This window comes from Lygodium microphyllum, chromosome 19, assembly GCF_053477565.2.
Source record: "Lygodium microphyllum isolate KBCC chromosome 19, Lygodium_microphyllum_v1.1.10, whole genome shotgun sequence".
Classification (NCBI taxonomy): Eukaryota; Viridiplantae; Streptophyta; class Polypodiopsida; order Schizaeales; family Lygodiaceae; genus Lygodium; species Lygodium microphyllum.
Window position 1 is genome coordinate 107,827,670 of NC_141153.1, and position 15,553 is coordinate 107,843,222.

The following is a 15,553-nucleotide window of genomic DNA, read 5'->3' on the forward strand; positions in this document are numbered from 1 at the left end:
GTATAATTTAACAAGGACACTAGCTTCGAAAATCACTCATTGTTTATGAAAACCCCCTATCTCATGAGATCCATTGATTTGCTATTGAATAAAGCTAGAAGAAAAGATGTATCCAATGACGTAGGTGATGTTGTAGGTTACAAAAGGATAAAGAACTTAATCCCTTATCTTCACACATTACTTTTATGGGCTAATGCTTCTTTTGGAATTGGATGCATGAACATTTTGGCATGTGGGTGCTAAATGTCTTGGACCCATTCTTGTCCTTCTCCTGTATGGTGGCTAGCTTCTTATTTATTCTAGAGTATGTGGAAGACATGCTGGGTGTATTAAGTAGAAAAATCATTGAATGATGGGTTGCCAATGATTGACCCATAGCTCCTTTGCAAGGAGTTGGCCATGTTGGGGGGTCAAGGTTGAAGGAGAACCTTGATGTTTGCATGATGTGGGTAAGGATCTTTCCAAACTGGGGTAGGGAGGGAGATAGATTTGGATCATTCATCTAAATGGGGAAGAAGACCTTTAGTGTCTAGTGGACTTGTGGTGTAGCCCCCTTTAGGGGGAGACCATCTCAAAGGTCGCGCAAGTCCGTTAGATGATTGCCTAGTTTAGTTGTTGTGGATATGATAGGGAAGCTTTGCACGAACCCTAGGAGGGGGGAAGAATATGATTCAATGAATATTTTCATTCTATTAAAACCTTTTCTTCCTTGCTCTCACTCTCCCATTTTTGACTGCGTCTCTTTGCAAGTTCCTTAAGGCAACCTCTATTGATAAGAATACATTTTAAGAGTAGTGGGGCCTTCCATGGGAAAACATATACTTTTTATGGCAACCTCAACTTTTTGTTTTAGATAAGAGAATTGACACAAGACCCAACTATTGGAATAGCTATATCTTGTTAAAGCAAAAGTTAGCAAACTATGCGAGCTTCCTATCATGGAGATGGTAAGATGCATCCAATATCAAATTTCGATTAGAAAATGTATCATGGAGAATTTCGAATTGCTGCAGTATTGGGTAGGATACATATGATGGAGCCTTGCCAACGATTGTCGATAAAAAGTCATTTACATGCCTGCATGAACGGGGGCCTAAAGGGACAATCTAGCCAAGAGGGAAGATGAAATATTCGTAGATGCGTTTTCTGTAACCAGGTTATTTATTCCTGTGTAAACTCATTTCATATTGTTCCAAAAATTTCCGGATTTAGACACCTCTCTTGGTTTTGGAAATAGAGCGGCTTACGCGGGGTTCTTTTCCACATGAACAAAGTTCATGTGCAACAGCAGCAAGCACAGGTCCCCGGGATTTCTCATGGGCCGCATGAACACGTCAGCATGGAAGCGCCATTTCTGCAAAACTCCACAACCGGCTATCGCCCGTCAGCCCCATGTAGCGGACTCTCAGGACCAGCAGCAGGAGCCACGTGGAAGGAGGCACCCCGTGTTGCCCAGGTACCTCCTCGAATTTGATTGAAAAATTGGGAAAAAAGGCCAGAGAAAGGAAACGGGTGGGAGAGCCTTTTGTTAATCCGCGAAATTTGTATTTTTCTCTCAATTATGCTGTCAGCTTGTTGGCCTTCGTAGCTTTGGATGGCCGGGGAGAGCGCAATTGCAATCTGAGCTTCAAAGGCTCTCGTCTAGCGCGCAATAGTGCCATATTTCTATTCTATGTTTTCTTGTCTGTTGTTCCAATCGCTGCAAACTACGCTCGTAGCCTTACGCATCATCATGGTGGCCGGTCTCTGTTTCCTTACTTCCTTTACAGCAGCATTTTCTTCTCCTGCCTGGCCTTTTCAGCAATCTCTCACTTTCCTACCTGCCTCTTAACTCTTGTTGCTGCTAATGCATTGAAGAAACATGTGCTTCTGAGAGCAGCAAAGAGGAGGCAACAAGAAGCAGCGTTTCGAGAAAAGCCGGCGCAGGGAGCCGTCATGCTGTCTCTCAAGTGTCGATAATTGAAGCTAGAAAGCTACTGGTGTTTTGATTCTTGTTGCTAGGGGTCCAAACAGTGCTTACAAGTGTGCTGGCGCAAGCTTCTCTTGTAAGGCTAGTGCAGTTGATGACAGCATCAGTAGTTCTGGAAGCATTTATCCAAAGGTTGTTGAGAGAGGCTTTTGTAAAGTAACCGTGTTTGTATCTTCAGTGGAGCTTCATGTAAGCTCGGCATCTAAGGCTCCGTGCTGAAAGTTTCTAATTGTGCTGAAAAGAAAACGGAAGTTTCTTTCCAGGAAGCATGATCCAACCATACTGCAAATATGCTAACAGTGGTCTGAGAACATCCAAACATACTGCAAATATGTTAACAGTGGCCTTGGCCCGTTTGGATCATTCGTGAATCAGTCGCTTGCAGCACTCCGGGAGAAAAATGCAAAAGCCGAAAAATTGGATTGGTTGTCATATAGAAAGCCTCTCAGAGGTAGCTCTTTCCTCGGATGAGCGAACTATTCTCTCGTGTGATGATTTTGAAGGATGCATGAGCAGCCATTTTGCCGTTTATCTTCCTAAAAACTTCTCAGAGGTAGCTACTCCCTTGGATGACGATAGTGAAGGATCTATGAGCATCCCAGCTTTTGCCGTTTATCTTCCAATGTCTATCATGCCATCTACATTTCAACATCTTTGATTCAAGCGGCGTTGCTGTCAAAGTTTATGCTCTTGTTTAGAGCTTCCCAGTGCAGCAAATGCATGTACGGCCACCTTGGGAGCATTGAAAGACCAAGGCCTTTTATGAGCAGATGTACCGAGGAGCTGAGATGGTATAGCAAAGCAAAAGTTTAGGTCAGCGTTTTTCTTTGCGGAGATGATAGAAACTCAGTTGACTTCAATATGGATGACAATAAGCCTCCATTGCATGGGCTTGAGACTAGTAACTATTCCCTGATTGGCGCTTTTTCAAGTGCATATTCATCCTTTAGTTTTTGTTGTCATTGGAGTTAGGCATAGGAGACGTTGTGGATCTAGTCCTTTCACTCAGTGCCTCAGCCAAACCTCTACATTACATATTTTGACAGACAGTCGGTGTATGCCAAATCAGATGAGATTTGACCAACACGCTAAAAGTTGACATCACCGACTGAATGATATATTACGTGTTGACATGTTAGCGTACACCAACTTATTAGGTGTTGACATGTTTGCCCAGACCAACTGTAAGTTACATCAGGCTTCACAATAGAATGGACACCAGGATTTGCTGCTTTGGTTTGGATAATGCGCATGGAACGTGGACTAGTGCAGTACCTGGCGCTGTGTCCTCTGATGTGGCCCTATCTGAGCTGTCTTCAATCAGTATGGCCAACTCAGAAGGGCATCTGGACTATGGTGACGAAAGAGGAACGGAAACTACTGATACAAATAGACGGGGAAGCTTAAGGGCCTCAATCTGTTTGAAGCTTTCTATTTTTGTCGGTTTGCTGGTAAGTCACAGGCCAAAGTTGCATTTTACATTCTGGAGACTTGAGGCTTTCCGTGTTTTTATGATCCTGCTTTTCTGTCAGGTCATGGTTGCTGCTGGAGTTCCTGTGCTGGTGCTGTGGATAAAGGCCCACGAACAACTTGTAGAGGAGATCAGACGGCGACTCATTACAGTCTCTACTTTGCGGCAGGAGCAGCTAAAAGAGTATTTACTTAGTGAAATGGACAAGACAGAGCTCATAGCTACCAGAGTAATCATTAACAATTATTTGACAACTAATGATAGCGATACTAAGGCATTAGCAGAGTTTGACCTCAAATCAGCTGTTGAAGTGATATCTGATTTCAAGCATGCTGCTATATATGATCGGAATGGCAGATTAGATATCACAACTAATGTTTCTGCTTTTGAAAGTGAGATTAATGCGCAGACAATCCAGTCTGAGAAGCTGAAGCTTGCGTTCCCTATATCCACGTCCACTGGATGGGTTTACAATATATCGAAGGCCATTTTCGAGGTACATGTTCTGCCATTTGTTTTGATTCGGATAGAGGAAGTTTGGACAGCTGTGGATATTTGCAGTTTGTTTTTCTGACAGTGAGACCCTGATCTTGTTTCTTCACTTTTTGTGCATTGTGTCCAAGTAATGTTATTTTGTGAGGGGTCCCTTCACCAATTGAAATTTATTCCTTGCAGGTTTATGAAATGGCATCTAGGAGCTTAGACTGACTTTTGCATTGGGCCTGAGCAATGCGCCAAAGTTGTCTCGATTTGTTCAATGTTAAAAAAAACAAAGCCAGTTTATAAAGAGTGCATGCTATATGAAGTATAGAATCATAAAGTGGTGTAGGAAACTGGAGTTATAGTGGTGCTGAATTGAATTAGTTTTTCCATGCAGGACAAAGATGGTTGTTGGTTACTGTATTTCCCAATGGCGGTTTGACACTAGCAGTTGTCAAGAGCTTCGACATTGGGTTTTTTACAACCAACAACTCTATTGGCCTGAGGAGTCTTCCTTAGGATGGTTATATAACTGGGAAAAATTATGATTGACAATAAATCATGATTGGCCAAGGGAACTTGGGGGCCAAAGGAACTTGTTGGAACTTGATCGCCATCTTGCTATGACACTCTGGATGAAGGCCAGAAACTGGGTGCAAATTTGAATTTGCAAGGCTCAGGGCTGAGCAGCTTGTTCCACAATCTAGACATCCATGGTCTCCATATTGATGGGCTGAATTGTGGCTGCCAGACTGGTAGCATGCTCCTTAATCACTTGTTTATCACTTGTTTCATGATCTTCATCAGATCCTCCACACAGGCATGTGCAGGAGTTAGTGAAGAGCAGAGCAGAAATATAGGGTTCGGGGCCTTTGCAGCTTTGCCTTGGAATGCACAAAGAAAGTGTGCAACTTAACAAAATTTGATGATTTGTGCACAGATATACATGCAAAGGATAGTGAGATTTAATATGCTCAAGCTAGGCGCAGGCTATAAACATAATCTAGGATTGCAATAGGTAGTAGAATCACTAGAAAACGAGAGAGTGCAAAAGCTGGGATATAATGCCAAAGAGTCTAGAGGTGTAGGGCTTTATTAGCTCTTTTCTGGGGTAAAAAAGAAGGCTGCAGGTGAGCAAGACCAAGTCCAACCGGTTTCTTGTCTGCACTATTGCTGCTGCCCTTTGTGGTGATCCTGCTATTGGTTGTTGGTTCCTATGATTGCTATGCTGCCATGTGGCAAGCAAGACCAAGTTCAACTAATTGCTTGTCCGACTTGCCATGTCCTCCTACCCAACTATTGCTGCTGCCCTTTGTGGTGTCGACTATTGGCCGTTGCTATGTGGCCATGTAGCTGCTAGGCACTTTCAATGGGCTGGTGTCTTTTGGGTCAATGTGGGTCATAGAGTGTATTGGAGACCATTAAAAACGTCTTTCCTAAACTTATGAAGTTTCTCCATATGAAATTGTGTAATGCATCCAAGACTCAAAGGGCTTCTAAGTCAATGTTGGCCATAGAGGCATGGGCCACTTCAAGTGATCCCCAAATAAATGTAGGATTGTAACCCGCCTACTTATGCTAGCACAAGTATTAGTTGTAGCTCTGTAGCAACAATATAAATTCATAATGTGCTAAATTTAGATTGGTAGATGTCCAAGCACAAAACATGGCTGGCCAAGTGTGTTAGCCACATGGACAGCAAGGATGTCTATTCATACTATGCTAAATTTAGATTGGTAGATGTCCAGGCACAAACATGGGCAGCTAAGTGTGTTAGCTAGATGGGCAGCAAGGATGGCTGTACAGCAAAGGGAGCAGCTCAGCACATGAACCAACACATGAATGAGAGGGCCTTCAACATGTGACTCTTAAGGCACATAGCATGCATGTGATGGGATTACTAAGGGCAACTAAGTAGGACGACAGGATGTGCCGATGTTGGAAAATCCCCCTAGTGTGGTGCGTGGTTGTATATGTGGAATGGTGAATGGTAATGTGGAAAATGGTGTGTAGGAAGGTGTAGAGGTAGATGTGGGTGTAGCAAAAGAGAAGGGTCAGTTTTGAAGTTGTAGTGAAGATGTGGAGGAAATGAACACATTTTAGAAATTTGAAAATTAGATAATGATGATGGGCCAACTTCATTTTGACTTCGACAAAAACTTGAAGAAGGAAATTTGGCTTTTCCTTATATACATGTCATGAGGACATGTATTTTTGAAATCTCACTTAACATGTGGATTAATTTTTAATCACATGACTAAGTAAATGTTGCACATGTGAGGTGCAATTGGGGTTAGAGTAAATTTATGAGCCCGGGATCCAAGAAAATCATAGGATGTCAAAGGCAAAAGTTGCTATAAGTTATGTTGCATAGGTACTTGGTGATATCTAGTGTCAATTGTTAGCGTAGGTCATTCATTTGGTTGGTGACACTAGAGAAGTGGTGTTTAATGGTACCTAATGCTAATTTGATGGTCAAAGATGGCGTAGAGACACTCGGAAATAGAAGTTGCCTAGCCAATTTAATTATTGACCAGTCAGATTATTTTTTAGGGCACCGAAATAATTATTAGATTAATTTTTAGTATTTAAAAATTGAAAATCAATATTTAATTATGGATAATGCTGAAAAACCATTTGGGAAGGTTGCCACTTGTAAAAAAATGCCCATGCAAGATTGAAAAACGTCTTTAGAGGCTAGAGGCATTTTTAGTGTATTCAACTTGCAAGAGAGAGGGAGGAAATGTTGCTGGTCTGATTCGCAGCCATTGAAGGACCTTCTGAGGTAACCAGGGGTAGGAGAAGACCAATCAACCGCAGGTGACAGCATCTACAGGCTGTTGAGACAGGGCAACAACGATAAATGATTGATTTTCTTCAATTCTTTGCATCTACAAGTTGTTGAGACAGAGCATCAACAATAAATAATAGATTTTCTTCAGTTCTTTGCGAAGAAAGTCTGAATTTTCTCTCTCCTCGGCATTCTCTCTCATCTCTCAGCCTTTCTACAGGCTTGCTCCAAAGATTAAAGCATTGAGATCACCAGAGGTTGAGAAATATCAGATTTCTCTACTGTAGACCCTAATCTACAGTAGAATTAGGGTTTAATAGCAGCCTCGGGAAGCATGCCAAAAATTGGAAGCTCCAAGACTTGGATTCAACAGGGCTGAAGCTATTTTTAGCCTATTCAAGTGGAGGAACCAGAAATAATTGAATTTGGGGCATTTTCCATCTCCATCAAAGCGGGTGAAGGCCAATTGATTGCCCGAATCAAGGGGCAAATCAGATTAAAGACTTGCTGGTCATTTTGAACAGCAAGGGGAGTTGGAATACCGAAAGGGATTGGAGAATGCCATTGTACATCACTTCTTCTTCAATTAAGTTAAATAAATACCGAAAGGGGTGTCAATTTTGGGGCCAACAGGGTGTCCAATGTCTAAGATTATATGGTAAAGTGTGCGTTTTAGTTTTGTGAATTTGTTAATTGCTGTAAATAGTGCTTAATTAGGTTATTTACCGCCCTATCTAAGGAGGAAGGCTGGTTACATCCATCTCTTCTCGTGTTTAGGTGCAGAAATTGGTTCTCTTTGGGATTCATTCCGTAGTTAACAAAATGGAATCTATCTTTCTCACAACCTTAGGAGTAGAAATTTGTGTACCTTGCATTGGAGTGGATGTATTAGCTTGGAAGAATGAAACATACTCTAGATCTCTTCCTCCAATAGGGGGGCCATCCTCGATGGAGGCTTCTATGATCCTACAACATCTTTAGAGTGAAACATTTAAAGGGAAAAGATCGTGCTTAACCTCAATGGCTTGCTAGGCTCGATACATGAAAGTCAAGTTGTACTCCGTCCGTGAAATCTCAAAGGGTCTATAGACTATGTGATAATTAGAAGTCTCTCCAATGTTGGAACCTCGTTGGGCAAGCTGTGAAGTCCACTCCTACTTGGTTCTTGGCATAGGACATATTGGAGCCTAATGTGGTGTGGAAGTGTTTGAAGCCATCTTCCCTCTGAGTTGATGACAAGCTTTCCTATCAAGGGCCTAGGTTTCTTCAAAGAGTACCTAGCTCTGCTACCATGTAGAGGAATACTCGTCTACATATAACAAACACAATCGTATGACAAAGTATAGATTGATAAAATAACTTAGTAGGGCTAAGGTAACTTAGAGACAATGAACACAGAAGATAAATGAAAATGAATGATGAATATATACAGTCCTCAATGCAGCAAACATACTATGCAAGGTGAATATTGAACCTTGAACTTTGTCTCTAGGACCGGGGCAAGGAGTATGAGTTGGAGAGTGTGTTGTACTCTAATAGATCCTGAAATGCAACAAATAGCCTCCGAAAATACGGTAGCAGCCACAAACGCAGATCTGGGAGTATCTAGATCAGTGCTAGATGAAACTGGATATGATGAATAGTGAGTAGCAGGTAGGAAACAGCCCAGAACGGGCAGACAACTGCTACAGGAAAACACAGCTATGATGACATGGAAGGTTGTATGGCAGGGCTGGGCAGAAAACACAGATCTAAATGATGACATTAGCACTTAGAGATAGTTGCATAGTGGAGAACACATGTTGGGACAGGCAGATGAGCAGCAAATGTAGCCTGTTTGATGTGGATAGAAAGCTCCAAACAATTGCCAGTAGTAGGAGATAGTCTGGATGCAGGTACCAGCTAGTAGACAGTAGTAGATAGCAGCTTGTAGGGTTATGGGGAAAAGAAGAAGAATAACCAGAGAATTATGAGGAAATGAAAGAGGCTTTCTTTCATAGCTGAACTAAGTACGTTATTTCATAGGTTTTTGGCCAGGACACAATCCCCTCTATTTGCTTATGGGATACAACACTTTTTCATACATTACAGTGCCCTTTAGCATTGCCTCTAGCACCATACATCTTTACACCCCTCCTTGGTGCTAGCTTACCCTCTAGATAACTGCATCTAAGGATGTAGGTTGCACCCCTAAATGCTTGGGAGGTCTTTTAGCTCACGTAGTGTCAAAAAGAGTGTAAGCAATATAAACTTTTAGAAAGGGTTTCATTACATTTTTGAGAAGATGATTCTTGTATATAGTTAGCTTTTTTATTCCTATAACACTTCTTAGTGCATCTGAATTTGTTGCAATTCTTGCACTTGGGTTTTCTTTTGTTCCAATAGTCTTGCCCCTTGTGTCCAATCTTCTGCATGTCCTACACTATGAAGATCCTTTGCTATAGAGTGTAGATACTATGGTGCTCGGTGAAGTTTCTTGGGTCTTCTCTTTGAGTTTGTAGTATCCATTGAGTTGAGTTTCTATCTGACACATTTCTCAAGGTTGCTACTACCTGCTCATATCCTTTGTTAGCTTTGTCCACAATATTAAGTAGCACAGCAATAACTTCATCTTCTTAGATGTTTTCATTAATAGAAGATAATTGCACTTTCAAGATACTAAGTTTATCTATTAGTAAAGTCAAGAAGTCATAATTGTTTAAATCCATTCAATTAAGAGATTTATTGTTTTCTTTGCTTGAGAGCCAAAGGTTTTGTCCAGCTCATCCTAGGCTTCTTTTGCTTTTTTAATTCTGTGATATATGATGAAGGGCATTGTTTGTCAAGCCTCATGCTATTATCCTGAGTACTTTATTATTGTTTCTTTTCCATATTGCCAATTGGATCATCAGGAGCTTTGGGTTCTTGAAATATTCCCCAAAGATCTTTTTGCATTAGATGGTACATGGTTTTCGTATCTTCTAGCTGTGAAAACCATTATCATTGAATTTTTCTTCTACTTCAATCTCGGACATTTTGGGAATGGAGAGGTTTTACCATTGACTCACATGGTAGTGTCTAATTGTCTACAACGAAAAAGAAGAATTTTTCAGGACTTACAACAAAAGTTTTATCAATGAAGGTCTTGCATACAATAGCCTTTTATGTTTTGATTCAACTTGAGAAGAATGTGAGCAACCTTTTATAGATAAACTGGTTTAATACAACTGCAACTTATAAAATATCTAGACTAGTTCGGGACAATAGGTTGTGTGAACAGGGTTGAGAATAAATCATTTTAATGCACTTAATGTAAACAAGAACTAAGGTAGAACCAATTTTGAAGACGAGAAGGTGTGAAAGGGGTTTTAGATGAGGGATTAATTGAGCCTTTGAAAACAAGGCTTTTAAAAGAAGAATTAAAACAAGACTCTTTTTGTGAACAAGCCAACTCTTGTTGTGATGGGCTAGATTTTGCATAGGCCAATAATGTGTTGACAACAGCTCCAAATCTCATGAGACCATCTGGAGATAGTAGGCGATGAGCTTGGTGGAGCTTTGAGCTCCCTCTTGAGCACCACAAGTCAATCTTTTTTCCCTTCGCTCTACACGACAAAGAAAGTAGACTTCTTGCTTGTTTCCTCAATCTGCCCCCTTAAGCACAGGGCTTAAGCAGCCCCCTTGCAAGTAGTAGATGATGCAAACCTTTGACAAGTAGAGCTTGTGCAGGCTTTCTAATGGCTGCCCTTTCTCTTTTTCTTGATAATGGAAGCCTTAAAAAATGGATTGAAGATAATGGAAACAATGAAGAGCTATACCTTGGTTGATGATGACCTCAAATGAACTTTGCTCCTCCCAACCTTCAATCTTCACACCATAAGCTTCTTGGACTTCATGTGCAGCTATGGATGCCTCCTTTCCTCACAAGCCTCAAGGACGAGGCTTTGATACCATGTTTACAAAACATGGTTTGAACAAGAAGATGAGAATGGTTTATAGGGGAAAGAAGAACAAGTAGAGAATCATGATAACATGAAAAAGATTTGAATGAAATCATAGTTGAACCGAGTACATTCTTTTATAGCTTTTTGGCTAGAACACACTCCCCTCTCTTTGCTTATGAGATATAACACTTTGTCATACATTACATGTGCCTTTAGCACTATCTTGAGCACCAATATATCGTAATATCTCGAATTGAGATGTCCTTTGCAAACGGGTTGTGGAGAATAGAGATAGGTGCCAACAATTTGCAAGGCAAGAGTTGGGACTGAGTGGTGGGTAAGCTATCTATTTATAGATGAGTGGATACTCCCAAATTAGAGTTTGGCTTATTGGACATAGACACTCTAGGAATGTACATCATTTGATGAAACTTTGGTAATAATTGAGTTTTCGAGATGTAATAAAGAACTTTTTTTTTTTGCAAATAAAGAGTAGCTAATTATATTACTTTAGAAAAACCTTGAATACAAAGAAGTGCTCCTGCTCAACAGACTAGTTGGAGTTGATACAGAGTCACAGAGATATCAAATATACAGGCCTCTTAGGGCGGTCTAGGGGAGATGGGGGCAAGAAGCCATGGAGGGGGGGTGTATTGCCATTTGGGGCTGCCTGCTTGCATCACGAAAAACAAGTCCTGGCAGCCCCAAGTGTGCATGAAGTGAAGATGGAGCTTGGGACTTGCCCTGCACCTGGTCCCATGTGCCGCGAAAGGAGTGGATGATGGAGGTTCAGAGTTCTGCCAAAGTTGCACGTACAGAAAGTCCCTTTCCTCCAAAAACCTCTTGACAGCGTGCCTCCCAAATATGCCATCCAGTGAGACTCCCTACAATCTCCCATACCTCAGAGTGGTTTGCTATGGGCTCTAGTACTTGGCGGATGGGTAGAGCCTCCAAGCCGGCTACTGCGCATGACCCCACCTCAATAAGGAAGATCGTGTCCGGCATCCCAGCCTTATACAGGGTGCTATGCGGTGGAGGATGCGACATGATCCTCTCCACACTAGCTACGCCGCCTCGCATGACCAGAGGTAGTGCTTTGGAGTTTCCAGAAGCTATTGTGTGCAGTGTTTACATCCTCCATCCTTTTGAATCTGGGCTAAAACAACTCCCTACCACCAGGCCTCCATGTGCCACCAGCCATACAAAATACGATATCCTCCTCAGCCTCCAACTATCCCATAGGTGGTGCCAAAAAGTTTGTCGGATAGCATTCGTGATGCTGTGCTCCGCCAAGTACCTGCTACGTGACGGCGCCCGGTCCATGTCCTCTTGCATCAGCACGTGTTTGCCAATCTTGGTTGTGTACTCTAGGAACCTCGGTGGCTTCTTAGCGACCGTAGTGGCCGGCCATAGCCACTCTCTTGGATCCCACTCTAGCTCATCTAATGGTCTGCCCTCCCAAATCCAGAGGCGCTACTCCCGGAGCTCCTCCCAAAAACCATAGGGGTCCAGTCGCCGTGTCTTCCCCTGAAGGCCCACCATCTGAATCCTCCTCACGAAAGGATAGCTATCCCCTTATCCTGTTGCCCTTTGTCAAGGGCCAGACGCCCCCCATCTTGAACGGTGAAGAAAGTCCCATGTGAGGCGCGCCGCCCACTCTACCTGCCACCTGTAGGGGGATACCTGTTGGTGAAAACTTAGCAGCCCATACCTCCTTGAGCTCTACCGGCTCTCGTACCGGGGGGACCAAGCCACTCTTGAGGTATTGTTGTGTCAATCTTCCTTCTCCTCAACTCGACTCCTCTCTGGCAACCCGATGCCCGTTGCAGCACCTCCTCATCCACCAACCTGTATACCTCTCGCTAGGTCCTGATGGTGCGCCGGCCTCCCAACTAGCCCACTGGATGTGGGGGCACTTGCCGATTTGTACCCCCTCTTGATCTTTGACCTAGAAGTTTCAGATCACTGGCTGGTGGTATCTCCTCCTGGCAACCTGGTGGGCTTTGAATTAGGGCCTTACGGAGGCCTTGCCATACCCAAAGTAAGCTACGTAGGAAGGGGGATCTAGGAGGCGTGATCTGGGCCATTGTGAAGATCCATCTCAAGGACGGTCTCCAATCCCCGCCAAGCCTCGGTTTGCACTCCTAGAGACCTTCCTGCAGTAGGACCTTCCAGGTCTACCTCCTTGGTGTGAGACTGCGGACTACAAGCTTGCCCGAAAGGGCCATACTTTGATACTCTGGGTCAATGATCCTGAGCCCTCTCTCTGACCGATGCCGGATGATGGTCGCCCACACTACCTTGGACGGAGAGTCCTTGGAGCCATCTGACCCGGCCCAAAGGAAATTCCGCACTAGGCGGCAAAGCTGAGCAGCATAGGACGAGAAAAAGCACCAACATGAGGCGATATACCAAGCCGTCGCTAGGAGGACTTGGTTGACCACCAGGGCTCGGCCCGCTAGGGAGAGGCGAGCAATACTCCAATAGGTCAGCTTCCTCCGAATAGAGTCGAGGACTAGTAGAAACTGTTGGGTGGGGGTGATGTCGAGTCCCACCTGGAACCCTAGGTAGCAGACGGTTTGCCCTCAGTACACCCATCTAAATCCGAAGTGGACGCCCCACTCCGTACTAGAGTCCGGGTCTGTAAGGAAACCAACCGACTTCTGTCAGTTGATTTTCGCGCTTGCTGCAGTATAGAACACCTTGAGAGCTAGTCTAACTCTCTCTAGCATCAACTCATCGTCCTCTATGTAAAGTGCTGTATCATCTGTATACTCTGAATCTAACAGCTCCCCCTCCTCTCTCACTGGAAGTCGGAGGCCATGTAGCCCACTCACTCGTGATCTGAGGAAATGATACATCGCCTCTGCAAAGAGTAGGAACAGATACGGGGCCAATGGGCAGCCTTGCCGTACCGATCTCTTGAGCCGGAAATCCTCCCCTCTCTTGCCACCTATAAAAACCCTGTTGGTAGCCGATCTACAAGAGTGCAGAGACCCCATGGATCCATGCCTAGGGGAAGCCCAACCTCTCCATGGTGCCCTCCAAAAAGTCCCAGTCCACCCTGTCATAGGCTTTCTCAAAATCCAGGAGTAGTACAATCAAACCTTGACCATTGTGTTGGGCCCACTTTGTCGCCTCAAAGAAGGTAAAGACATTGTTTAGGATGCTCCTATCCTGGACAAAGCCTGTATGTGTGTCATGAATGATGTCTGGAAGCACGAGGCAGAGTTGCCTACCAATCATCTTTGCCAGTGCCTTACAGGCAATTGGCAACAGGGTGATTCGTCTCCACTGGGATAGCTCCAACCGGTCTCCCCCTTTGGGGAGGAGACTGATAAGACATGCCAATAAATTCCCTGGCTTCTGACCTAAGCTGAAAATCTCCTGGGAAGCTAGCAGTAAGGGGTTCTTCACTACCTCCCAGAAGGTGGTGAAGAAAGCCTTGGAGAGGCCATTCTTTCTCGGGCATTTCTGCCCGTCCTGTGTGTGGAAAGCCTTGGAGAGGCCATCCTCTCTCGGGCATTTCTGCCCGTCTTGTGTGTGGAAAGCCTCCTCTAATTCCTTCTCTGTGAAGGGAGACTAGGAGGGAGCGTCCCATCTTCTCTGTGACGAGGGAGGATGGGATGTGATCCCAGACCTGCTGTCTACAACGTTGTCCTTTGGCTGAGGCTGTCTCTTGCTGGAAAAGGCGTTTGTAATAGTCGGTGGCAATCTTCATCACCTTGTTTAGGCTAGAGCGAATCCTCCCATACTGATCCCGAAGGTTGTGTATTTGCCCTGCATATGGTTGCTCGTGCGCGCACCTCCTATGCATGGAGGATGGGATCCCTTGGTGTCTCCTGTAATAATCTCTGCGTAGCTGCTAGGTTCTGCCGGAGTGCTCTCTCCTCCTAGCACTGCTACCTGGCTTGTAGGGCTGCCTCTTGTTCAAATCAGCTCAATCTGTCTCTTTACCTCCTCTCTTGTAGATCGAGTCAGGAATCTGATAGGATCGTGTACCTAGGGAAGATGCTGGGGGGTCAAGTGTCAGGAGGACCGGGCAGTGATTGGATAGAGTGGTGCCAACCAACTGCCCTATCTGGCCCTTGCGAGAGCATTCCCACTCTCCCACATAGAACCTATTCAACCGCTCCAGCAAGACTTCGCCTAGCCGCCTGTATCCCCGAGAAGTCCAACGACCTTTCCCTCTTGTGGAAAGCTGGATCTCTCCAAGCATCGCGAGCTTCTATTGCCAGTAGGAAGACCTCCCATGCCTCTTGCTCCCCCCAGCCATGCCCTGGTAGTTTTTGCCTCTACCCTGCTGGTCCTCTAAGGCCTCCAGGTTGTTGAAGTCTCCTCCAACAATCTAGGAGTCCACCTCTGGGAGTCTTGCTGCAATCTCCACCCAGAACTTACTACGTGTCTTGACCTTAGTGGGAGCATAGACATTGAGGACTTCGATGCACGAGTCCCCAATATCTAACCTGACCCATAGAATCCTCCCTGTCACAATCTCCCCATGATCCCGTATGTAGGCGGTAAGGCTCGGGCCAATAGAGGTGTATACGCTGCCACTCCTGCCGTGGGTGCCAATGGCGTACTCTCAGTAGGTGTGTGATCTGCTTGGGAGAACCTTCCCTTCCTGATGGGCTTGGGTGGGGGTGAGCTTGTGCTCCTGCAGAAGGAGGATGTCGATTCGTCCCGCAAGGGCCGGTTGCAACTCTTGTCGAACAATCAATTTCTTGGAACCACGTGCCCCATTGTAGTGGAGACTATTCACATTCCAGGATGCCAGGTGTAAGCTCATGCGGAAACCTGTGACTGACTGAACAGGCATCTGTTCAGTGTGGAAGCTGCTGATGAGGATGAAGATCTATGGGGCATACAAGTACGCTTTGCCGCAGGCCTAGACGGCGAACTCCAGTCCCCCATGGTGG

General features: G+C 44.5%; 1 protein-coding gene across 4 annotated transcripts in view; it reads left to right on the forward strand.

The window, feature by feature from the left end:
• The first annotated feature begins 1,510 nt into the window (after positions 1 to 1,510).
• Positions 1,511 to 15,553, forward strand: part of LOC148020256 (uncharacterized) — an 83,736-nt gene continuing 69,693 nt past the window's right edge. For 3 of the 4 annotated variants that reach the window (XR_015694939.1, XR_015694940.1, XM_087700593.1), the window contains exons 1-2: positions 1,511 to 3,420; positions 3,502 to 3,936. Coding sequence is in view for 2 of the 4 variants with exons in the window: in XM_087700593.1 (XP_087556719.1) it covers positions 3,181 to 3,420; positions 3,502 to 3,936 (675 nt within the window). In the remaining 2 variants the exon portion in view is untranslated. The remainder of the gene's footprint in view (positions 3,421 to 3,501; positions 3,937 to 15,553) is intronic. The other variant, XM_087700594.1, reaches the window with a different exon arrangement.